General features: G+C 44.4%; 3 protein-coding genes across 3 annotated transcripts in view; 1 reads left to right on the top strand and 2 right to left on the bottom strand.

Annotated features, from left to right (window-relative positions):
• Positions 1-14: 14 nt before the first annotated feature.
• On the bottom strand, positions 15-11,839 carry LOC136361656 (trichohyalin-like). Its single transcript, XM_066319704.1, has 10 exons — positions 11,569-11,839; positions 10,494-10,585; positions 10,140-10,311; positions 8,778-9,006; positions 7,633-8,201; positions 6,566-6,707; positions 5,170-5,414; positions 3,420-3,583; positions 2,732-2,981; positions 15-2,235 (listed from the first exon to the last, which is right to left on the bottom strand). Exons 1-10 carry the CDS (start codon positions 11,638-11,640, stop codon positions 2,011-2,013), a joined length of 2,160 nt encoding a protein of 719 aa, XP_066175801.1. The 5' UTR covers positions 11,641-11,839; the 3' UTR covers positions 15-2,010.
• Positions 11,840-12,509: 670 nt separating this feature from the next.
• NDUFB2 (NADH:ubiquinone oxidoreductase subunit B2) lies at positions 12,510-13,689 on the top strand. The gene is made up of 4 exons (XM_066319705.1): positions 12,510-12,624; positions 12,723-12,867; positions 12,944-13,028; positions 13,606-13,689. Exons 1-3 carry the CDS (start codon positions 12,551-12,553, stop codon positions 13,016-13,018), a joined length of 294 nt encoding a protein of 97 aa, XP_066175802.1. The 5' UTR covers positions 12,510-12,550; the 3' UTR covers positions 13,019-13,028; positions 13,606-13,689.
• Positions 13,690-20,171: 6,482 nt separating this feature from the next.
• The window catches only part of BRAF (B-Raf proto-oncogene, serine/threonine kinase), a 77,623-nt gene continuing 72,763 nt past the window's right edge, over positions 20,172-25,031 (bottom strand). Inside the window, exon 19 of the mRNA XM_066319706.1 lies at positions 20,172-23,255. Within this exon, the coding sequence (XP_066175803.1) occupies positions 23,233-23,255 (23 nt within the window). The 3' untranslated portion in view covers positions 20,172-23,232. The remainder of the gene's footprint in view (positions 23,256-25,031) is intronic.

Genomic DNA, 25,031 nt, shown 5'->3' on the forward strand with positions numbered 1-25,031 from the left:
GTAAGATTTCCCCCCCCCCCCCACTCTGTGTGATTTTTCTTTACTGCTCTCCCTGGTGCTCCCCTGGTTTCAGTATAGTCAAAACCTTAACTGATACGCAGATAACTTAGGGTTTTTTTCCAGCAGGTTTCAAACCAGAGTCCAAGCATTTTCCTGATAGATCAAAAGCACACTGTGAATGTTTAATATCAAAGAAAGCCAGCAGAAGAGCTGGATTACGTGTGGCATTTACAGTCAGTTATTTTAACAGGAGTATTAAAATGATTTTATAGCTGGATTTTAATAGCAAAAAATACAGTCCATGAATGATTGGAAATAGTGTGGTACTGAATATATTCCCAGACACACCCTGTGTGAAATAGCAGTAGAGCAGGGTCTCTGCAGTGGTCTGTTCTCAGGTGGTTAAGCAATGAAGAGAAAGTGCATAAGCAGACAAATCTGCTGTTTTATGGTGATTATAAAGTAATGATTAATAGCATATAAATGAAGTCTGAAAAATAAGTTTAGATTCAGCTCAGTATATTTCATGTACTCTCCTTTAATCACTGCATATTCCATTTCCAAGTGCATAAGGATGAAAGCAGGAGTAGAGTTTAAGACCTTGTAAGTTTTAGGTTTGTTTCTTTAAGTCTCCCTAAAGTCATAAGCAGGCAGAGCATTGTCCTACCTGGCACATGGTTTTATGTAAAAGAGAACTGAAACAAGAAGGGAAGCAAGCAACCCCCAAACATTACCCTAAGGAAAATCTCCCTGTGCCACCAGCACCCACATTCCCTCAGCAGCGTGTGTGCCAGGTCTGGGGCACAAACATCCATGTTCTTGCTGAGCAAACTTTTCCAGACACTCTACAGAGTGTAAACGGTTCCAAATGATGGGATTTCATGTCTAAAATGCAAAACTGTGTCTCACATGTAGTGTCCATAATCTGAAGCACATTATTTTTTTTTTCAAACCTTAACTTTGACTTTTTTGTTGTTAAAGCCCTCACCTTCTATTTAAGTTCATCTTTGCTCTTCCCTCTTTCTTCAAGCAAAAATCTTTGGATGGCTCATGCACATTATGGTTCCTAAAGTTTAAAAATACCCATTTCAGCTATTAAGGTCTCAGAGTAGTTTGTAAACATCTGGATGAGAGACTTAACTTTGTCTTTTTAGGGAAAAGCTGAAGGCATTGCCTCTCCATTATCCCAGGAGGAATGCAGTCTGACACTTACTGCTAGGAAACTGCTGGCTATCCAGAAGATTTGGCAGGATTTCAAAGGAGCTCACTTTTACAAGTTTTCTTAATTTCACTTTTTTTTTTTTTTTTTTTAAGAAACTGCCATTATCACTTGTGCTGTATTCTAGTAAGGTGCATAAAATTTTATAATGTGCCAGAAATTGTATATCATGTTTCTAAGTGTACACAGAATCTCAGGCTGAACTTTAATTTTGTATCTAGTTTGGCTCTAGGCATTACTTGAAACAAGGTATCACATATATTATATTAATTTTAGCATAATTCTGTGTAAAATAATGGTATTTCCATATAGCTCTGACTGTTTCAGCAAATAAATCGTGCCATCTCCTTTCCTAAATACCCGTCTGAAATTTCTGGTTACCCACAGCTGATCAGCAATTTCCTTTGGCACAGCCACAGGGCATTTTGTACCTCAGATGATGTGAGGAAGAGGGAGCACTTAATGATGGGACAAGCTTAACCTCCTCCTCCCCTTTGTCACCTCCACTCACCATAGTGCAATGCACTAGAAAAGCCCTCCTGTCTGATGCAGAGAAGTGCCTCTAGGTGTGCCCTGCTGCTCCTCTCGGGGGAAGGGGAAGCCAGTGACCCCAGGAAGAAAGGCAGGTGAAGGACAGAGCAGTGCCCTCTGGCTGCAGTGAAAGGGAAAGCGAAAGGGAGAATCCTAATGCCACTTGTCAGAGCTCTGCTCTGGCACACTGACTCACCCCTGCCAGGACACAGCAGGTCTGTGAACTGCTCCAGTCCCTGCTCGCCCACTGTGCAGCTCCCTCACTCGAGCAGGGATGCCCGGAGCAGCAGAAGGTTCTGTTCCCTGAGGTACTGCTGGAGGGCACGGAGCTGTTGGCCTTCTTTTTTCAGCTTCAGATGAGAACCCTCTCTCCTCTGGAACACTCTCACTTTGGCAGCCTGGTGCTGGTTTTGCTGTTTGTCCTGCTCCTGGGATTCTTGTTGCAGCACTTCCTTCTGTGACTGCATTCTGCTCCTCAGGAACTCCTACGTAAAGACATTCAAAACTGTACAGTCAGCCTTCACACCAAATCTCATCCTCACTTTTCATCTCTGTCCAGCTCTGGGACCCCCAGCATAAGGGCATGGACCTGCTGGAGTGAGTCCAGAGGAGGATCCTGAAGATGCTCAGAGGGCTGGTGGAAGGTGTCCCTTGCCCTTCCTAACCAGGAGGGTCTGGACTAGATGAATACAATCCAAATCATCCTACAGTACTATGATTCTCACTAGTAGAAGTCAGAAATGGATATAATCTATGGAAATTCATTCCTTGAATGCAGAAAGACTTCTTTTATGGCAGAGATAGGGAATTTTACTTTCCACCTTTGATCTTTATACACATGCCAAAAAATGTTACCCTTTTTTATCTCTAAATAACGTAGTTATATTGGATGTAAGACGGGTGAAATATACAAATACTCCAGATACTGACGCTGCTGGAAACATGGCAGAAGAGGAAAATAACTGCTGGAATAGCCCTTACCAGTCCTTCTTTCTCTTGTTCACAGCTCCTCTTGCTGCTTTTTGCCTGCAACTCCTCTCTCTGCAAACGCTGTGTCTTTAAGAACTGAAGCCTCTGCCTTGCCTTCCTCTCCTCCTCCTCTTGAAAGAAGGATTCTTTCCTGCTCCTCTCAGCCCCAGCAGCCTGGAGCAGTGCCATGTGCTGCAAAGCTCTCTCTCTGTGCTCCAGCTGTTTCTCCAGCCCTTGTAATGTTCTCTGACGCAATTGCTGCCTGTTTCCAAAACAAAATTTTTCAAATTTCTTCTAAGAATGAGCCATAAAAAAGAAAGACAGTGCATAAGACCCAAAGCAGATATTTAGGCAATCCATGTTCAGTTAATATTCCAGTTAATACACTCTTTGTTAGGTTATGAGGATTAAACTTGTGTCCAGAACAGAGGTGTCAGCCCCAAATGGGCTGGTGCCTGATGTCTGCACTTTTGGTCTGAGAACAGGATTGAAGGGAATTTGCCCTTGGAGACAATGCTGTGTACCCACTCCCTCACACCTCGAGCACCCATTTCATTCCCAGTGGTTCCCTGTGACCCCTCTGCAGAGCCCAGCAAAAAGCACAATGTGGGATGTTCAGGGACTGAAGGAGAGCAGCAGGGAGCAGATGTTACCAACCTTCCAACACTTAGCACAAAAAGCAGTCAGTTCCCAGCATCACCTCTGGCTGCCCCTGCGCAGCTGTCGGCAGGTGCCATCTGCCTCCTGCTGCTGCCTCCTCTTCAGCTGCCTCTGTTCCTCTTGCCACCTTTTGTGCTCAGTCTTGGCTCTGCTGAAGTCCAGCTCTTTCCACCTCTCCTGAGAGGCACCACTAAGGATTGATTTCTAAGAGAAAAAAAAAAAAAATAGCAACTGAACTCTTAGTCCCAACAGTATATTTTTCTAATGCAAACTGTAAACACACAAAACCCAGAACAGCCCAGTTTTAATGTCACTCCTGAGGCCTGGAAGCTACAAAGGCTCACAAATATTGTCGTGTTGATTCCCACCCATGAAAACAGTGAAGATGATGCTAAAACCTGTAGAAAACATTAGGCTTCACCAGCAAAGAGGTGCTTCAAAATCCAGTCTTAAGAGTTCTCTATAGGTCAGTAGGCTGTGCTGTTCTGGTGTTGAGCCAATGCCTAGAACTCCCCAGTCTTTGGGTCAACTGCTGGATTGGACAGAAAATCCAGGTTCTGACCACAAAACACGTTATTTTATTAGCAAGAGAAATACCTGCCCCCCTCTGGCCAAACCAGAACATTCCTGGAGTTCTCTGCAGGTGTTCCAACTCTTCACCTCTTACTGTCTGAGATTTCTACCCATGCTCAAGCAGTCTTTGTGTTTTCTTCAGCAGTAGCTTCATTTCAGTGCTACAGTGTTGCTGATTTGTGTTTTTAAATGCACTGTGCCATGTACAGAGATGAAGGAGAACCTACAAGGCCTCTTTTCATAGCCACAGTAAAATATTTATTTGTTTTTATACTCCTTACAGTGCCCTTTATGAGGGAAGTGCAAGTAAACACCACCAGACCTTTAGACACTTATTCCAGTTTCCATTGCTAGAGCTGTTTGGGGCTGGAACAGAGTTCTCCCAAAATATTTCCCTCTGTCAAATGCATTCTCCTTCCCCTTATTCCCAGGTGTAGTTAGCATGCTCCTGCTCTCAGCTGCTCCTCTGCAAACAGAATGTCTCCTTCCAGTGCTTTCCTGGGGACAACTCGAACACCACAAGCTGGAAAACACTGCAGGACTTTCAAATAATGTTCCTGCCAGTCTTACATGGCATTTGGACTGGTTTCTCTTAACACAGTGATCTGTATGGTTTCCCAGGGGCCGTAAACAGCTTTGTTCTCCAGTGTACTGCTATTCTTAGCAAAAAAAAATGTACCTTGTGGGTGTTTGTGTTTAATGACACACACAAAGAGAGATCAACAAAAGAATCAAAGCTGTTTTACAGGTGGGAGGTGAACAAATGTTTTCCAGCAGGTAAAGTACCAGCCTAAGGATCAGGAGACTTCTAGTTCCACTCCTGCCCTAACATGGAATCTTTGCTGTAGGCCTCAGATGACTGCCTAAACTTTCTCTTTTTTGCTTGCAGTGTCTGTAAAAGAGGATTTTTGTTTTGGTTTTTTTTTTTTTTTTTTTTTTTTTTTTTGCTATCTAGTAGGACTGGCTGAGAAGCTTATTTAGAAGAGATTAAATCTAACATACAGAAACATTCTATCAAAACTGCTGAGCAAAAATACCACAAGTGCCCTGTCCTGCACAACGTGGGTTTCCTAATTATGATTACCATTATTCTACACAGGCATCATTTTTGTTGCACCAAAAACGTTTGCGAAAGATCAAAGGACAGAACATTCTCACATGACACAAACAAATCTCCTCATCCTAAGAACTAAACCTGGCTTGGACCAAATACTCACTGTGATGGTTTTGTCTTTTAGCAGATTTGGGAGATGTGTGGCTCTCCCAGGCAGCATGTTGGCGGTACTGTGTGGTCTCTGCACAGGAAGGGCTGATCTGATGGTCAGGCTGTCTTTCTCCAGTGATTGATTCACTTGGGCAAAGAAGCTCTGGTGCCTGAAAGGAACCAAAGCACTGCTTCCCAGGGAAGGGCTCCTCTGGGAATGCTGGACTGGAGCTTCTGCCACTCTGGACTCAAAAATGCCTTTCAAATAAATTAGGGCAAGGACATATGAGAATATAGGAAGCTTATAAAAAGAAAGCAAAAACAAAAAAAAAAGTCGTCTTATATGAAATATATTCAACAAGGATTTTATAACATTATCCCCTGAGCAAGTGGGACAATTTTTAGTCTTCACAAAAGAAGTCCCAGCTTTTCAGAAACACGCTTGCCATTGCATTTAAGCAAGAGTTTTGCCTGAGAAACTGAGTTTTGCCTGATCCTTCTTAATCCTTCTTACAGCTACTCAGGCTTAAGGATAGTTTACATGGTATGTCACGGACAGGCATGAGCTGTCCTGAGATGTGTAAAAATGATAGATCTTTCGACAGGGCAAAGGCTGAGCTCTACGTCCTGCTTAGGGACAGGAGACGTTGGCATGGGCACAACCCTGCTAACACAGCATTTAAGTAACTGAGAACATGAGCAGAGTTTGCTCACACCTTTCTGCTAAGGACAGGGCAGACCTGAGTGGCAGCTGTTCCAGCATGGAATGATGCTGGAATACCAGCTGGGAGGAAATCTGCACTCCTGTTTGACTTTTCATCCTCCCTTTTCCAGCAGTGTCACAAAGCAATAATAGAGAAAGCTTTAGGCTTTCAGAATCCTCTCTTAGATGCCTGCAATTGTCACAAAGCTGAGAATAGCAACAACACATCAAAATCACAATCCAGCCCCTTTTGGCTGTTCAGGGAACAAAATTTAACTCAGTGACATTATAAAGCAATAATTTTCAGCACAGATTAAGAGGATTGCTCTGCTGAACAGTCCTGGTGAAATCTTGTTGCTATATACAGTCATAGTTAATGCTGCATATTAATTTTTAAAGTAAGGAAATTTTTATTTACAGTGAGCTCTATGATATAGGTTAAAAACCCCCCAAAGCTGATACTGCAATAGCTGAACTGTAAAAGCCAAAAAATCTCAACTTTCATCTGAAAATGCTTTCACCTTGAGAGAGGATGAAAAACTTCTCAAGCCACAGCACCATTAATACCTATATATAAAGATGGTATCAAGGTATTTTCTTGTGAAGCGCCAAGAATTCTGGTGTCAGATCTTATACATTATGCCATCCTGCACTGATGTTATGTGCTAAGTTTTATGTTTGGGTAAAAGAGCTACAGTTCTAATACCATGCTCCTGTTCAAAATTAGCTTCAGTTTCAGCATCCTGCTGTCTGCTCTCTGCTTCTTCCTTGTGATCTGTCTCCATTAACCAGCTGTCTGTGTTGACAGCAGCATCAACCACAGCATGAGCCATCTCCCTCTGAGGGCCCTAGAAATAATAAGAAATGCAATCATAATCCAGACCTCATAAGGAAAAGATAGGGTTTATTTACTGATTTTACAGCATAAGATCTTAAGTTGTAACTGAAGTTTAAGAGAGAATGAAAAGACAAATTCTAGGGGACTTCTTTACTAAAGAAACAATTCATAGGTAATTTCTGATCACTTCCTGAGTTTCCTTATGTCTCCAAATGACCTAAAATACTTTTGCCTGGAAGGGTCCAAACTGGTGCAGAGATCAGGCCAGAGGAGCTCTGGCTGAAAGACAGCTCTGCTTCTAGCATGTGCCAGAATTTGGACTCTAACCCTTGCCGAGCAATGGAGACAAGTGTGGCAGTAGCTGCTGCACAAGAATCTCCTCCTTACTGATCCTCACCCAGTGCCCTGCCCACAAGCACCAAATCAGCTGCTGAGGACTACATAAGTCTCCTGTGGTCCTTGACTGGGAAAGGGGACACCTCTAAAAGGGTGAAGTATGTTAAAAGAATCATCCAAGAGACTGCCTTGGTATTGAACAATCCCTACTGTAATCCTTATCCAGTGTCAAGTCTTCTGACACTTTTTTTCTCTTTTTTGCTTTTACCTCCTTCACACAAAAGCAGAATGTAGAGGGACTGGGCTAGGCGACACTTCTCATATTCTGCATCTGTGGAAGAGGTTCTAGAAGCCTGCTCCAGCTAGGGACAATGACAATTATAGCTTTTACCCCAGTCAAAGGAAGACTCTGCAAAGTATCTCCACTCTTAAGCAGGCAGGCATAAGGACCAGGCCTTAAACCTCTAGTAATTGCTTGGTAATAAATACCAAGGGTAGTAAACTTGAAGTAACAAAGCAGATATTTATACGAATAGCAGATATTTATACAACTAGCAGACCATATATTAACAGAAGAGCCAGGGCAAAGCATTTTTTACCTTCTCAGTTTCTATAATCTCATGGTCCTCCTCCAAACAAGACCTAACATCTTTTGGAACGTTTTCTGTCTCCAATCTCTTATCTTCCTTTTTCTCTTCCTCTCTGGAAACACTTTCTGAAGATGCAAGCCTCAGTTCAGACAGTTCCTGTTCTATCTCCTTGCTCAGCTTGTCTTCAGTCAAGCTTGCCCCCAGGCTGAAGGCACTTTCCTGCTGCACTTTGCACTCTGCAGGCTGTGGGGGATCCCAGGCCCCAAGGCAGCACTGGGGAAGTGAGGTACAGCCCCAGCTGCACTTTGCACAGGCCTGAGTGGAATACAGAGCCCCTGGGCAGCAGTCCAGGTCCATGTGACCCTGTCTGTAGTGTCCTGAGGCTCTATAACCTGGAGCCACAAGGTATGGATAATGCAAGCTTGAATCCACCACCATCTGCCTGGCTGCTAAAGGCATCTGCAGCTCCAGGATGATGCGTTCACTCAGGGGCAGGGGAATCCGCAGAGCTTGGACAGAAGACACCTCCTTAGTCTGCCCATTCCAGAAATTCACAAGCACTTGCCTTTCACTGTGCCCTGTGCATGTTGGAGAGAAAGAAAAAGGGCAAGTAATGTATTACCAGTATGTCAGTCTCTGTGATTTATCTCCTAGAGAACAGGAGGTAAAAGTAATGCCTCGTGTTTCAGACAATCCTGTAACAACTTCCATGATTTTATTCTTCACAGGTTGAAAATTTGACTTTCTTCTGAATTTCCTGTGAGGAGCCAGCAGATATTAAAAAGTCTCACTTGCCACTTACCACAGCAGGTGGGACTTTACCCTGAAATAGCTGGAAAGTAAACTAACAGATAATCAGGTGACCCTCAGGAGGGTGAAGAACGCTTTTTTGCCTTGTGTTGGGAGGATGCTGCCCCCAACTCAAACTTTTTAGGAAGTTTTCACCCACAGAACAAAGCAAAGGCAAATTCTATGACTCTGCTAATTCTGACCCTGAAAAAGTGGCTTAGTGCCAACAATAAAAACACGATGAAGAGAACCCAAGCAGCAGGAGGTGAATTCTCCATGCTGGAGCCTGTTCTCTTCCCTGCAATGACCAACACCCGTGGCGAGTCCAGTGCTGCTAAGAAATCCAAAACACTCAAAGCAGGTACCTAAAGGTGCCTCTGTGTTCTCCACAACCCTTAGCACAGTGCCAGGGCCAAAACGTTTGGCTGCAGCCTCCCATGGTGCCAAGACCCTGTCCCCTGGAGCAAGAGGCTGTCGCCGGGCGTCTTCGTAGTGGAGAATGTCATAGAGAGGCGTCTCCTGCCGGCCAAGCTGGACCCTGCCCTTCCGAGCACGACTTTGGTCAAATTCAATTAAAAAGCCTTCCCTGGAGCCCTGCAAGAGTAAAACACGGTTTGCAAGGCAGTTTGCAAGGTCCAGTTAACAGCCAAGCTTAAGTGCTACGAAGGAAGTGGCAGAAATCCCAGGAAGTTGAACATGATCTGGGAATGCAGCTTTCCTCTTCTACCAGGGTTTCACTGTACTGTGTCCATACCACTTCAAAAAAAAAAGCTGAGGCTTAAAGGGCTGAGAGTTTTTTCTTCCTTTCACTTTGGAGTTAGATTTTATTAAGAACACAGTTAGCAGGCTAAGACAGCACTGTACCAGGAAAACCTCCCACCAGAAAAGGAGCAACCAAAAGAAACTGTGTATGATGCAGTTCACTACAATCAGAAGGAAAACAAACAATCCTTTCAGCAATCAGAATGGTAACAAAACAAAGTCACAAGTGTCGTAAATTTTAATAGTTTAATTGAAGTCTTCAGCAGTGAGTGAGGTCAAGATCTATTGCCAGAACATCAGCCTTCTCAGCAGATCTTTGAGTGCACTTAGACAAATAATACTGTCAGCTCCTACTCCAGCTGATGTCACTTGTGCCTATAGCTGTCCCCATCTGTTCTACCCCACACTGAAGCTTAAAACATCCTTACCTATACTAGCACCAAAATTTATTTAACTAACCTGCAAAATGAACTAGATTTTAAAAGAAAACCTGCAGGGGGGATAGTCCATCTGGCATCCAAAATCATCTTGCAATTCCCAGAAACACAGATGGAAAAGAATGAGGAAACGTCTCAGTTTGGTAAAGAAGAAGTGGGCCCTGGAAACAAATTTTGGGATACTACCTGCTGCTTAGCTAACCTACTCTGCTGCTAGGCTGGGCAAAAGTAGACAATAGGGATAAAGGACCTGTTTTGTCTGTCTCTGAAAAAAAATCTCATTATAACGACAGAAACTGACTGATCTCCAGGCTGCTCTTACTTGCAGGGCTCCTCACAGCAAACAGCCAGAGAGCAGCAGGTAACAAGAAAACAGGCTGTGGGGAGGCAACAGTTGCTACAAACTGCACTGCAACACTGGAGGGCCACCCCACAGCAAGGGCTTGGGACTGGTGAGGTATGGAAAGAACAGAGGAAAACACCACACACACTCTTACAGCCAAGTTCCAAATAAATAGTTACTTTCACCTCCTGGACAATGTGCCCCAGGTAGTAATAGCCATCAGTTTCTCTCCTTGCCAACACACGAGCCCCTCTCAAGACACGGGAAGCCTCCGGGGACCAACCAATGAAATTCCTTTTAGCTGAAGGTATCAACGGCATGCAACAGGGAGCTGGGCTCCATGCACAAACAGGACAGCTGTGGAAAACAAAAATACAAGAAATAATGAAAAGCTCGGCAACAGATGCTCTGCAACTTACTGCAGTGCAAACAAACTAAATTAACATGGAACAAACCCCCCATCCTGCAATAACTGTCTTTGTTTGACAGCTTTTTCTTCTCTGCTTTTCCACTGACCCACCTACAGGTTATGAGCTTACTGTGTTATTGGACATCTTGGCAGCAGAGAGCTACAGGGATCTTTATCAGCTGTGTGGCAGCACTGGACAGGTGAGATGGGCATGGAGCTTACCTGGAAGGGGGAAGGAGGAGATGGAAGCAGAAAATGAGCATGATTTTTGAACACTTAAATCCTTAAACAGGAATATTGTCTACAAAGTTGAAATTTACTTTCAGTTTATTACTTCTCTTCATAATTCTTCCACCTTATCTTGTGGTACTATGCTTATCTGTTAATTCATCACAAATGGCTTTGATTTTGAGAAATCAAGTTTGTAAAGAAGGAATATTATAAAACTCCAAAACCTAGGAACTGTATGATAAACTCTCCCTTCCACCTGGTTTCTATAGCAGCCAGTGGCCACGTGTGCACTGCTGCTGCTGCTAACACAGTCTCCAAGCTCCCCTGGCAAGCAAAGCTGAAAGGTCAATGAAAGGACCTGAAGTCAAGGAAGAGTGAAGAAGGTGGGGGCTCAGTCTACAGGGACAAAGTTGTCTCTTCAGGTCAAAGCCAGAAGTGGAGACATCTGGCCGGAGCAAGATGGGAAACATGGGATGCTTGAGAACAAGGACACAGGGAACAGAGTGCCAGGGACTGCAAGAAGGCAGAAAGACAAAATAGAAGGCAGTTGGAAGGCAGAGCTGGAAATAAAATTATGAACTTTGTATCAAATCAAAGCTTCTATGGAAAAACATAAACTCGGTATGGAGCACATCACAAGGCTGCAACACGCTGCACACGGTAAGTAAAAACAGTGGTTGAAAAGTTTGCTGCTATTCTCTGTAAACTGCTGCTGAAAATGCATTAGAGATGCTACAAGGCTCAGATGAGCAGGGAAATTTAAATTCCTTAACTACAAGGCTAACAATCCACTGCCGTTTGAGCTGGGGATGTCAGGTGTTTGGGATGTTAACAGATGGAGAAGATTATTATTACTTATTTAAAATGCCTTCAGGAAGGTTGCAGAATCTCTTCCCTGGTTCTTTGTGGAATGTTATCCAATAAAGATTTAGGAGAAACGACAAGCGTGGATTAATGTTACATCGGCACCATACCTTGTCAGGAGGAGTAGGGGAGTGTTGGAATTCTTGAAAGGACTTCCCTGATAGTCTGGCTACTTTCTCCATTATTTTTTGCTTGTTTCTTTCGTGATCACCTCAGTGTCCCAGAAGCGTACCAAATGCACAACTGCATACAACTGGCTCTCCAGAAGAAGTCAGCAGAATTCCTCCGACCCTTGCTCTGGCACATGGCTTGAACAGATCCACCCACCGGCAGGATGGGTTTTCCATCATCCTCAAGTGTTGGTTACAGGTTACAGCTCCAGGAACACTGCCGAGGGAGCAACAAGCCGCTGTAACACCTGCGGAAGAGGGAAAAAGGGAGAGAACAAAACTCCCTCAGGTGCTCAGGTGGGAATTCTGTACCGGCTGTTTCTATGCAGAGGCGTCGGCGCCGCGCTCCCGCTGCGGCAGCCGGCCCAGGGAGCGGGAAGAGGCTCCGCACCAGCCGCTTCCTTGGCGACAGCGCGGCCCCGAGGGCGAGCCCCGGCCCTGCCCAGCCCTGCCCCTGCCCCGCAGCCGGCCTGCTCGGGCTGCACCGCCGGGCCGCACAGGCTGGGATAGAGGGACGCGCTCCTGCTTTCGCCCCTTCCTTAAACACCGGCAGCTGGAGCCGTCTCCTCTCCCCGCCCCTCCAAAAGGGAGCGCCTTGGCTGGGGAGCCGGCCGCGCTCTGCGCCGCTCCTGGGCGACGCCAGCTCTGAGGAGAGCTCAGGGAGAACCCGCCCTCGGCGCCGCCCCGGCGCTCCCGGGGTGTGCGGTGGGGAGCGAGGGGCAGAGGAGCGGGGCAGTGCAGTGCTGTCTCCCTGCCCCGGGACACTCGGTGCCCTGAGCCGCCCCCGGGCCCCCTTTTCCCGGGACACCCCTGTTGCCGGGCCCGCCCCCGGACAGCCGGGCGCTGTCTCCGCCCCGGAAGGCGGCGGCGTGGCCAATCGGCGGCGCTGTTGCTGCGCGCTGCGGGTGACATTGGCGCGGCCATGGTGGTGGCGGCGCTGGGCCGGGCGGCGGGCCGGCTGCTGCGGGCCGGGGCCGCCGTGCCCGGGCGGCGGCGGTGAGCGGGGCGGGCGGGCAGCGGGGCGGGCGGGGGCCGGGGCCGGGGCCCGGAGCGAGGCGGGGCCCGGAGTGAGGCAGGGCCGTGCTGTGTTGCAGCGCGGGCGGCGAGGTGCACATCCCGCCGCGGTATCGGCAGTTCCCGGAGCTGACGCGGGCGCAGGTGATCCGAGGCGAGGTGCTCACCGGCATCATGTGGTTCTGGATCCTCTGGCACTTCTGGCACAGCTCGGACTTGGTGCTGGTGAGGCCGGCGCGGCGGCCGGGGGCGGGGGCCGTGGGCCGGGCCCCGGCCGCGCTCTGACGGGCCTCTCCCGCAGGGACACTTTCCGTACCCCGACGCTTCGGCCTGGACGGACGAGGAGCTCGGCATCCCCCCGGACGATGAGGAGTAGCAGCAGCCCGGTACGGCTCCCGTGGGCCCTCCTCGCGGTTGCGGTAGCCCCGGGCCGTGCCCGGCTCTGCCGCCGGCCGGTACCGCTGCAGGGGCCCTGCTGTCGGCAGTGTTCGGGCACGGCCCAGGGCAAACCTGCCCAGCCTCTGCGGCACAGGAGGCACAGGAGGCAGTGTCCGCACCGCTCACTGCCTTCACATACGTGTCTCGGGGGCCTGGGACCAGGTAGCTCTGGTTTGGCAATACGAGCCTGCACGGTAACAACCGACTTTGTTATGAGTTGTAGATTACCTGGTATCAATTCTGTTTTCTTCATGCTATTCTGTAGACCCAGCATTATTTAATTTCGAAGACATGCTCTGTTTCTAGAGAGATCTGTGCAGATCTGTCCCTTAAACGTTTGAGGCTTTTCGTTGTTTCCAGTTCTTTAATTACCTAGTCTTTTTTAAGCTGTTGTGTCACACATTACAGCTGTAAACCAAAAGCTTCAGCTACTGCTGAAGGCAGCAGTGAGGAGGTTCTTCTGCTCTGTGTGGTGGGAAAAAGATGAGGGAAAAGGTTCTCAGGCTTTTCTTCTGTTACTTGCAGGTTCCTGGAACTAATTTGAGGCCCCTGGAACCAAATCTTTGGCTCCCGGGTTCTTCTGTCAATAAAACTGTAAACAAAGTCTAAGCTGAACTGGGTTTTTGTTTTTTTTTTTTTTCTATTTTAAGTAGAATCTTTGGAAAATGACCATGACAGCTTTAAAGCTGTGGTACTTGAGTACACATGAGCTTCTGTAATGCCTGTTTGATAATGTGTTTCCCCAGTTATGTCCGGGAGTGCATGGCAGGTAACAGTCTCATCAATAAAGGCTCTGGCAAATAACCAGTGGAGAGGTGAGGAGAAATTACCATGGAAGCAGGAGAATTTGCCCAGAAGAGAACCAGTTTACCCACACCAGTTGGTGCCAGGCTTTTTCCAAGATGAAGAATTCCCCTTGGGTATATAAAAGTTCCGAATAGTAAAGGTAAAAATGCCTTAAGGCTCAGCACAGCAGTCAAGGGGGCAGTGATCCATCTTAAGGAAGATGAAGGGAGGGGGTTACACTGCACGAGTCCCTTGATTCTATTTTTTCCTTCTTTTTCCCTTCCAGAGTTATATCCTAAAGTAACTTTATCACTCCCTTCACCCACCTGAGTTGCACCCCTCCAACTTCATGGAGAGGAGTCATGAAGTGACTTCATGAGTCATGAAGTGTCATTGCATGACACAGTCAACAATCGCCTTCAGACTTTTCCATGCAGTCAATCTTTATTATAGCAGTATTCTCATATTCACATCAAGTACATAGAACTTTTTGCCTTTCATATAATACAGAGTTCTTTAAATAACTTTACACTGAAATAGTTTTCTTCAATCTGAATTCAGCTATCAAATTTTAATATGTTTTAAGTCTCCATGCTCTCTAACCAAACTGGACAATATTTCCCATTGTACAAATTTACATGAGAAAAACTCCAAAGTACAAATGAAGGGACAACAAAAGTAAAGGGAGAAGGAACAAACAAGAAAAATTAAGTTGTATTGGCAATTACAGGGGAAACTTAAAAGGAACAAAGGGAAGTTGCCATGACCTACATAACAGGAAACCAAAAATAAACATTTTGTTATGAATTAAAAAATAAATACAAGTTTCAAAACAATTACTCCATTGTAGATTTTAAAAAGCAGCTATGGAAATCTACTAACACAATGGGGTTGGGGTTTTTTTTAAGTAACCAGACTGGACCTTCTACTTTGCAGTCATAAGCCCCTTGCAAACCTCTGGTGGTCAAAAAAAGAAAAAAAAAAGAAAAAAAAAAAAGAATACAGCTGAAAGGAATGTGTTAGCACAGAGTTTAAAGTGGTGGGACATACATTTCATTGCACTAAGGAACAAACAAACAAAAGAAATCAAATCTATATATAAATTTCCCTTTCCTCTCCTTCCTACGTACTTTGCCTCTCATAAACAAGCCTCTGTATTATGAGGTAATGCCATTGTCTTGACTATATATAAAAATAATAAAGTTTAAAGGATACAGATCTGGGTATCTATAAACTTAAACAAGCCAGTCCTCTGTTACTCCCCCAGAGGGTCCAACCAGTGAGTGCTACCCCTTCCATCACTGCTCAATGCATCGTGCTCTCCTGGGAAGCCCAGGAGACCTGTGCCCCTTTCCTAATCTAGGAAAAGCAGCCTGTGCTCAAGTAAGAGAGACAGTGCAAGTAACGCACAACAGGTCACACACACCCACACCTGCTCCTGCAAAACAAGGCAGAGTCACAGAAGGCAACAGTGGCCAGCCTGCATGTGTGTTGGGGCAGGAAAAAAGGGATCCCAGTAGGCAGCTGATGGCTGATTCCTCCTGCGATTGCTCAAGAATAACGTCACTGCCCAGGGCAGGGAGAGCCTTCACTCCACCCAGAGCGAGGTGGGGAGGAGGGTAACACCTGGAGAATGGAGGGCCAGGAGCAGCTCTGCACCTGGAGTGAAGATGACCACACAGCAGATGGGCTGGCTCCTGCAGCCCAGGCAGTGGCAGATCCTGCTCTAGAGGTACAGGGCAGTACTGGATCCCAAGAGGATTTTCAAAGTGGAACAGAAGGAGGGGGCAGGACATTCCCTAATCCCAACAATGAGATGAGAACAGCAATGTTAATTTGGATTGCCAACACATGCAAGTTGGCCACTGTCAGGTTTCTGTCAGTTGAGAAATATGGAGGGGGGAGGAAGGGGAGGCAGGTAGGACACAAGGCTCATGAAAGAATGATGTGCTTTTTCTTTTGGTTGCTTTTTTGTGTGGGTTTTTTTTTTCTTTTTTTCTTTTTTCTTAAAGGTTCACAGCTTTGAATAAAAAAGCACATTTATTGCACTTACACTTTGTTTTAGACAGAGTTAATTTAAATTATGCCCTCACAACCCCCCACCATCCCCAAAGAACTCAACACTCAAGTTTGGTCCATTTTTCCCTAGACCCAACATCCATGCCCAGATGATGGGCTTCATTTCTTCTCCTAATGTTCCACTGAACTCCCAAACACACAGATGGATTTTCTCTTCAGCAAGGGTGAACACACAAATGCAACACAGAATGACATTTATCAAAACAAAACCTGACCATTTTCCAAGTCCAAATAAACAACAACAACAAAAAAAGAAAACATAGTTATTTTTGTGTTTTACTTGCTCAAAAGTAAATGTCACACAAGGCTTATTCTAAAGTACAGCTGCTGCAAACATGACAAACTAGACAAAATGACCAGACAGGCCACTGTTGGCTCTTGAGGAGGCTGCGTGAGCTGAACACTGCTGCTGAATGCAATGAAGCAAATAGTAGGTAGTTTAGAAGTTCCTAAAAAAAAAACCCCAAAAAAACCCAAACAACCCCCCGCCCAAAACCCAAACCAAAATTAAACCAAAAAACACCAAAAAAACCCCAACAAAAAACCACAACCAAAAAAACAAAAAAAAAAAACCCACCCAAACCAAAAGAAAACCCCAACAAAAAAATCACCCCACAAAACCCCCTCAAAACCTAAACAAACAAAATCCAGCCCCAAACACCTCCGCCCAAAAAGCCAACAAACAAACAAACAACCCCCAAAACCAAAATAACCATCACATACACTTTTAGTGCAGAATTTGGGGTAGGTAGGATTCCAGATAGTTCCTGGAACATATGTAAAACATTTTTACACTTTGTTTTCTAAAAGGAACAAACCCAAATTAAAATTGGTTTGATATTTCATATGAACTGTGCATTTAGACATAGCTTCGTAAGTTACAATTATGCCAAAAGTCCTGCCCCAAGGAAGAAAAGGAAAAGATCTGAAAAAGCACTAATATCCAAACGCATTATTGTGTCCTTCATGGACAAGCAGGTTAAATACGACACTGATACGTAGGTACTGCCAGAAGTCTTTGTAACCAGTCTGAAACTTAAATCAAATTCCCACCTCCCGTCTATCTTTCAGCTGACAAGACACCTACGTTCTCCCAGTTAATGTGCAATAATGGGGCGTGATCACCAAACAGCAAGAGGCCCAGGGAAGAAGTGAGGAAACCTGCTGATGTTCCAGAAGCAAAACTTAATGCATTTTCTGGGACAAAGAACTAATAGTATGGTCTGATATATGTGAACCTTGATTACATGAGTGCTAGCCATCAGTTTCTCTTCATATAGCTCTCATTCTTCACCTGCCATCTCATCCCAAGATGTTACAAGAGTAACTTGGGGCCTCTTGGGAGCTTTCTTTAACAAGATCAGTGCCTTTGGAAGGGGAGGGGGGCTTACTTGTTTTTAAGTTAAATGAACCTCATTACCTGTTGATAGAGCAGATTTCAAGGAGCAGGTTTACTGTAACTGATTTCAGTATCCTTCAATTCTTAGCTTTGAAATGCTAATAGGTATTTTGAGGAATGATCTCTGCCCTCCTTGCTCCTTTACAGGAGCTGACCAACTCCAAACTACCTACCTATAGGGATAGTTATACAAAACTACTGCAGCAGATGTAAACCAAAGACACTGCTCTAGTTACAAAGCACCTGGTTTACATTCTGTTGTACTTCTTTAAGGTTGCAAAGGCACATGATCATTTGGCAAACTACAAAACTGTTTGGGGGGCGGGATCCCTATGTAAACCATTGAACAGAGGGTCTTGGTAGCTCTCTTTTTTAAACAAAAGAGAGAATTTAGTTTTCATCTAAATTCACTCTGGTATAGTCTGTATTCTGCAGCTTTTAAAGCTTCCTCCTTACACAGGTTCATAGTTACTGCTGTCATGGTGCTGATTTAGTAGCTTCTGTGTTAGCATCCTTGAAACTTAAATGCAAACCTTTTCATTTTAATAACCTGGCTCTGCTTTTCTGATAGTTTACTAGGTAAGAATCACAGCATCATAGAACATCACAGAATATACTGAGTTGCAAAGGACCACAGGGGTCAAAAGTCCAACTCCTGGCCCTGCACAGGACACTCCAAGAATCACTTCATGTGCCTGAGAACATTGTTCAAATGCTTCTTGAACTCTGTCAGGCTTAGTGCTGTGACCACTGCCCTGGGGAGCCTTTTCCAGTGTCTGACCACCTCCTAGGTGAAAAACCTTTTCCTGATGTCCAACCTAAACTTCCCCTGATGCAGCTTCAGGCCACTCCCCTGTGCCCTGTCATTGGTCACCCCAGAGCAGAGATCAGTGCTGCCCCTCTGCCGCTCATGAGGAAGCTGTGACTGCAGCCAGGTCTCCCCTCAGTCCCCTCTCCTCCAGGCTGTGCACACTAAGAGACCTCAGTTGCTCCTCATACAGCTTCCCCTCCACACCCTTCACCATCCTCATGGCCCTCTGGACACTCTCTAACAGTTTATTACTAATAATCTAATAGTAATAGCCTTTCTTACACCGTGGCACTCAAGGTGAGGCTGCCCAGTGCAGAGCAGAGCGGGACAATCCCCTCCCTTGCCTGGCTGGGGATGCTGTGCCTGATGTACCCCAGGACAGGGATGTCCCTCCTGGCTGCCAGGGCACTGCTGGCTCATGTTCAACTTGCCATCAACCAGAACCCACAGGTCCCTTTGTGCTCTCCAGCCTCTCATCCCCCAGTCTACAAACACCACAAGGGTTACCCACCCCAGGTGCAGAATCCAGTACTTGCCCTGGCTAAACTTCATATGGTGGGTATGAAGTTGGTATGAAGCAGTGAAGAAAAGTATTTCGAATGCTTGCCAAAACAAACACCAAGTGCAAATGCACAGTAACAAGGCTGCAGTAAACAAAGTTTGTTTCATAAACTTCTACATAAAATGCATCACAGAACACCAGAACACTCAGCACCTTCAGACTGATGTCCTAGGAGGAGTCCAATCCTGCAGCTACTTTTTAACCTGACTGTACCTAGAAGCTTGCCTGTCCCACTGTGCTACTGGTGATCCATTTTGTCAACAGAGGACATCTTGTCTACAGTACTATGAAGAATTTGTGCTACACACACTGCACTCATAGTCAAGAAGGGAATAAAATCTAGAGGCTACAAAAGTGTGAAATGTCTACATGTTTCTTCCCTAAATTTAGCCCCTCCAGATATCAAAGCTTCAATTCGTTTATGAGGTGTCTGGGGATCTGGCTTCCCTCAGCCTTCTGTAAAATGCTGGATGCACTTACACCACCAGGCAAACACAGAAGAAAAACTATTTGTATGTGATCTTCAGGGTACTTTTCCCCAAGTTTGGGCATTTATGGAAAGACGTGTATTTATCAACAATCAGAGTTTCACTCATTTTGTGTCACAAAAGCCAAATTCTGCCTCTAATGAGTACATACTAATCCAAGTGATGCTAAGACACCATGGTAAAATGGCAGTATTTGTTCTCAAACATTTTGCATCATCATCAGTTGCTAGAGCATTCAAGTACAAGAAAAGATGATTTTGGGTAAGCATAAAAAGATAAAGTGGATTCACTTAATGACCTACATGAGTTTAAAAAAAAAAAAAAAAAAAAAAAAAAAAAGAAAGATTGGGCTAATTGTATCTGAGGCTATGTAGGACTTAACTGACACAGAAATTACTTTCAAAGTAACCTGGCCTCTATATTCCTGCCATTTGGTTTCAGCTCCACCACAACGTTGCAGTTCTGGCAAATATACCAGGGGAAACAATCCCATACTGGGCAGGAAGGTGTAACAGGCCTCTGTCACCTGTATGGAAAAGGAAAGGCAGAGAGGAAGGTCTGTGCCTGGTTGATAAAGACATGATTAGCTGGGACTGGACACTGGTACTTCTGCAAATTATTATGAAATATAAGATCCTATAGAGCTAAAAGAAGCAGTATGACTCTCTAGGTGTTTGTCCCAGCATGTTCACATGAAGTATGTACTCATATTTCCATACTGTGGCATGTGCCTGTGGTTGGGACACCACGAAGAAGCTTAAGGAATTTGGGGGAACAGGCATGAATGTACTGGTCATTTCAGTTTACTTCCTTCATCCCACTGCTACAGAGAGCACTCATTTCCCATCTGTTCTTGTTTCCCCATTCACTAAACATCTACAGGGCATCTTTAAGACTGGTTCTGATGGCATGCAAGACATCCAGAAAAACTCTTGAAGGAAAAGATAAAACCAAAAATAATCCCAATTATTTACAAACCACATTTCTTCCAAAGTTTTGCATGAGCATTACCTGGGAACTCTTACAGACAAACACACATTACTACAGCTATCTGGAGGGAAATAAACAAACAAGAAAACCAGTAGAAATGCATCCTGAAAGGACTTCTCTAAACAGCAGCCAAACAACTTGCACATTCCTCAGGGAAAAAAAAAAACAACCCAAAACCAGAAACAAAATAGAAAAACAAAACTACAAACAAACCCCAATAAAAAACCCCCCAGAGATCATGTGTTACTTATAAAGTGCTTTGCATGGACAAGGATAGCAATTTTCCTTGTGCTTTTCCTATGGGCTCAAGAAGCATATTGTAGACTAATGGGTAATGAATCTTCACCAAAGTAAGTTCATTTTGAGCAAAGATAGAATGAAGTTTCTAACAGAATCTTCTGCCAGCATGACTTGGTGGAAGGAAATGAAAGCTTTTAACAAGCTCTGTAAAACAAATGAGTGTCGAACCACCTGTCCATACTTGCTCTGTTAACAGCTTTTTTTGAGAGAACTTCTACCTCAGCATCCCTGACATGTACAAACGGGGCCACGGGCCATGAAGGGGCTGGAGCTAAGCACGGGGTGAAAGGAGAGGCAGTGACTGCTCCCTCCTCTGGGAGCCTGTCAATGCTCCCACCTGCCTGCTGCCACCAGTGGCCCCAGGCTCCCTCCCCATCTCACGTACTGGCCTCAGATGATCACCAGGGAGCACTCTGCACCATCTGCACACCACTGCTCTGCATCAGCTTCTCCACACTGGAAAGTGGCTATTGCTACTTTTTAAATTTCTGCCAACCTCTCTAAGGAAAAAACCTTACAGCATCTGAAGACCCACAGCAGACAAGAAAAAATTTTGTGCTTTTTTTTCTTTGTTTTTACAATGTGTCCTGTATACAAAATCAATTCTGTTCATGTACCAACATGAATCACTTCATTCTTGTAGTGACTATTAAGTCATTCACTATTGCTATCTTGCTAATGTTTGTGGAATTAATATGAATACACAGTATTTCAGTTTTAATTCCCACTTCAGATCAGTCCGGTCCCTATAGCCCCAGTAAATATTTACTGACAAATGTAACAGACTCGCAGCAACACCACAAAATTCCAGGGTACTAAAAGCGCCTTCTGCTTCCCATGTGCTTTTTCCCTTCATCTGGGAGCAACCTTCGACAGACAGAACAGTCCAACTTTCCCTAGGGAGGGAAGGACAGCACCCTCACTCAGTACAGCCACGTTTAGCATGGACACCACATTCACACACATTTAACTCCTTCATTTATTTGTCGTGGGTTTGTTACACACTCCCCACCTCCTCCCAGCAAGAACCTCCCTGCTAGAGGGAGGTCAGCTCTCTTGCCTCACCTGGAGTGGTACAGGGCTGATACAAATCAAATTCTGGAAACTTCTGTCTGAGTTTGAGTTTCTCTCCAATGTGGTCTGCTTTACTTCTGTACAAATAATTTACAGGTAATACCACATACCAGAGAACTCTGCAAGCAGATCACACGACAAGATATTCTACTAGAGGTAAATAAATGATGTGCAGAACTTTATGAGTTGTTGTTTTCCCTGACTGGGTAACTCTTCAAAAAGCTACTAACCATTTGAAAACCAGGACTGGAGGACAGGAAAACAAAGCACTCTAATGGAGATACCACCACCTTCATCGTAGTTTGCAAAGTGTACAGAAGGGAAAGACCAACAGAAGGGAAGAGATGACAGGGAGGAAAGCAAAGAGAGGAGGAGTAGTCAGCGTGGATCCAGCAAGTACCGTTTTGTTTTGATCTAACAACTTGCCATTAGGACAAGATGCTCCACATTTACACACATACTTATCAGAGGACGTTTAGTTAACAGGATAAAAATCCTTTAAAAAAAGCTCTTGAAAGTACCAAAACATAATTTTTGGAATGTCTAATTCTAGGGGGGGGGGGATTGTATTTGTATTAATTCAACCTGAGAACTTTTTTCCTCATTTATGAAAACATTACATATTGGTAAGGTACCTGGCATAAACCTGCACCCTCGTTTAAAATAAAACTTTTAAAGTAGGTACATACACCATTCATAGTCTGTATCAGGATTTCTACAGACTTTAGATGCTGCAGTAGCATTTTGATAAATACATTGTATCATGAGATAAAAAAAAAAAAAAAAAAAAAAAAAAAAAGAGAGGACAATCTCGCTACATTTTTTTAAACTTTAGTTTGTTGCTGGACCAACAAAAGAAGGATCGACCTAATCCTTCAAAGAGATGTTGTATATGCACACACCAAGAAAATACTGGAAAAGGAAAAAGGTTAAAGATGATGGCTGTTGTTTGTTCTTTTTAAGAAGTGGTAAAGTAAATCTGAAAAAAAGGTGTGGCAGCATCCCCTTTTCCTTCAGATGAACCTCTCGGCCTTCGAAATAACATCGCCAGCTCCCACTTCCCCACACGTTTAATTTTAAAAGAACAAACCCCAGTAATATAGACAGATTGAGGTGTTTGACACTGTAATACAGTGAAAAGGGGATACTGCGTTGTCCATAAATCAGTAAGTACACCAGGAAAAAAAAAAAAAAGGATCAGAAGGGAAAATGATTCTTGGAAATGAGCACTCATCAGACGTTCAGCCTCTGATGGTTACGCTGTTAGAGGGAGAAAGGCGGCCTGCAGACCATCCAAAGCAAGTCTCCTAAGTTGCAGCAGCAGCTCCATCCCCTCACGCCCGAGCACCACAGTCACACCACGAGCGCCCTCTCCTCTCTCCTGGGAATGATGCCAACGGCACAGGCAGCCACTGCAGGTCTCCGAATGCACGTGGTGGTTTGTGTTGAAGGAGAAACACTGGCAGCAGAGGACTCTGGTTCCCAAAAAGGTACTTTTTCCCATTGTGTTGGAATGGTGGTTCCATTCTGCTCCACTTTTAAGCTTATGGATATCTTTTCTAAATTACTTTAGGTTTTGCGGAGCAGAATGGAGTTTTGATGTTAAGAAACTGTAGGAACACAAGACTTAAATAACAGAGTGGGTGCTGCCATGGTGCTGTGGCTACTTGAACGCTGCAAATTCTCCTGTAGAGGGAGGACAAGAGCTTGGTTTAAAAAGATGATTTCAGTTACTAGACTAGTTGAACATCAGGCTGAATATAAAAGATGTTAAAAAATGCAAACTGTTAAAATTAAAGCACAAGAGAATACACAGTGAGAGAACATTGAATACAGACCCAGCGTATTTAACCAACCAAGGATTTCTTGAAAGCAAGCCGTACCCATTCTTCCCAAGAAGGTGAAAGTTCAAGCAAAATCTAATTCATCATGCATTTTTAAATTACATGTGTCATCTTAATTTTACTTTAAATTCCTTATTGCACATATGTCTTCCTGAGAAGCACCAGTTTCAATAAATGCATCCAACTGCAAACCAGTTCTGTTCTGTTGTAAAACTAGTTTAATAACAAAGAACTATATGAGACATCCATTACCCTTTAAAGACTATATACAGTAAAGTGCCTGAATGGAAAACCAGTGTTACAGAGCGCTAGGATTTGTTTTAAGAGACCAAACACAGCAACCCACTGACAGAAGTATAACAATGGAGAGACTGTCTACTCAATCCCAGACCAGAAATTAGGCTTCACAGGGAGCATAACAAATAAAGCAACTTCATGCTTCCTTCAGAATTACTGAATAAAGAATAATTATATGCAGTGCTTACACACGTGATGATATCCTGAAATCGTCCATAATTTATTTAGTGTCACCACACTGTGAGTCAGAGTCGTAGTCCTACTTCTGAGGGGATGCAACTATGGCACAGAGTAAAACTGTTGCTCAAAGTCTTTCAGGAGTTTGACAGAAGACTGAATAGAAGCTGAGTCTAAGATATTAATCCTCTTAATCCTATACTTAGCAAAAAAACCCCAAAAAAAATCCCTGCCACCCACAAAGAAATTGTATTCTCTAGGATTTTCAGCAAGGGGTTTCTAACTAAGCATAATCAAAAGGACTCAGGAGAAAGAGGAAAGAAACATACATATAACTTCCCCATGTTGGGTTTCACATGCATTTTGAGCTAGTTCATGCCACTTTCTTGACAGCACTTTCACAGAACTTTCCTAATACTGAAGGAGTGATAAGCAGGCACAAGAGAGCCTTTGTTCTGTTCAACAGAAGTGTTTTGAATGCCATTACATTCAAACAACTGCTCCCTATCTGGTGTCCTTCCATCTTTTCAAGAGTGACAGTATTATTGGCTTTGTTTTTTCTCAGGATTCTTATACTGAATACTGGAAACAAAACAGAAACATCCCTCCAAACAAAATTCTAGGCTTATAGCATTAATTCTGTGAAATGTCTTGCTTTTCACAAAGGGGAGCTGTCAAGAAGAGCTGTCAGCTGTCTGCACTAGGAGGGGAGGAAAAGGCCTGTGAGGAACAGCTGACCCAGTTCTAAGGGAACTTGAAGAAAGTAGGGAAAGGGCTCTGTGTCTCATGGGAAATGAGAAGGGAGTACACCTGAAGTCCAAAGTAAGGGTGGCACAGGGATTTGTGACAGGCCTCAAGCTCTTATGTATCTTTACGGCCTGTGGTGGCAGGCTTAAGTTTTAACAACAATAGAATAAAAGCTTCATGATGGATCTAATTGCCTATTTTACTAGTTCTATCACCAGATGAAACTCTTGCTCTAAATACTCTAAATATTGGGTAATTTTTTCTTGCTTTTTTCTGCTACTGTTCATTGACCTCCCAACTCTCTTCACAGTATCTTCTAGAAACACCTCAAGTTTTGTACATGTTTTCTTTTAAGAGAAGGACAAAAAAGTCACCAAGTATTGCCTGTGAGGCCAAT

The sequence above is a fragment of the Sylvia atricapilla genome, chromosome 5, assembly GCF_009819655.1.
Source record: "Sylvia atricapilla isolate bSylAtr1 chromosome 5, bSylAtr1.pri, whole genome shotgun sequence".
Taxonomy (NCBI): Eukaryota; Metazoa; Chordata; class Aves; order Passeriformes; family Sylviidae; genus Sylvia; species Sylvia atricapilla.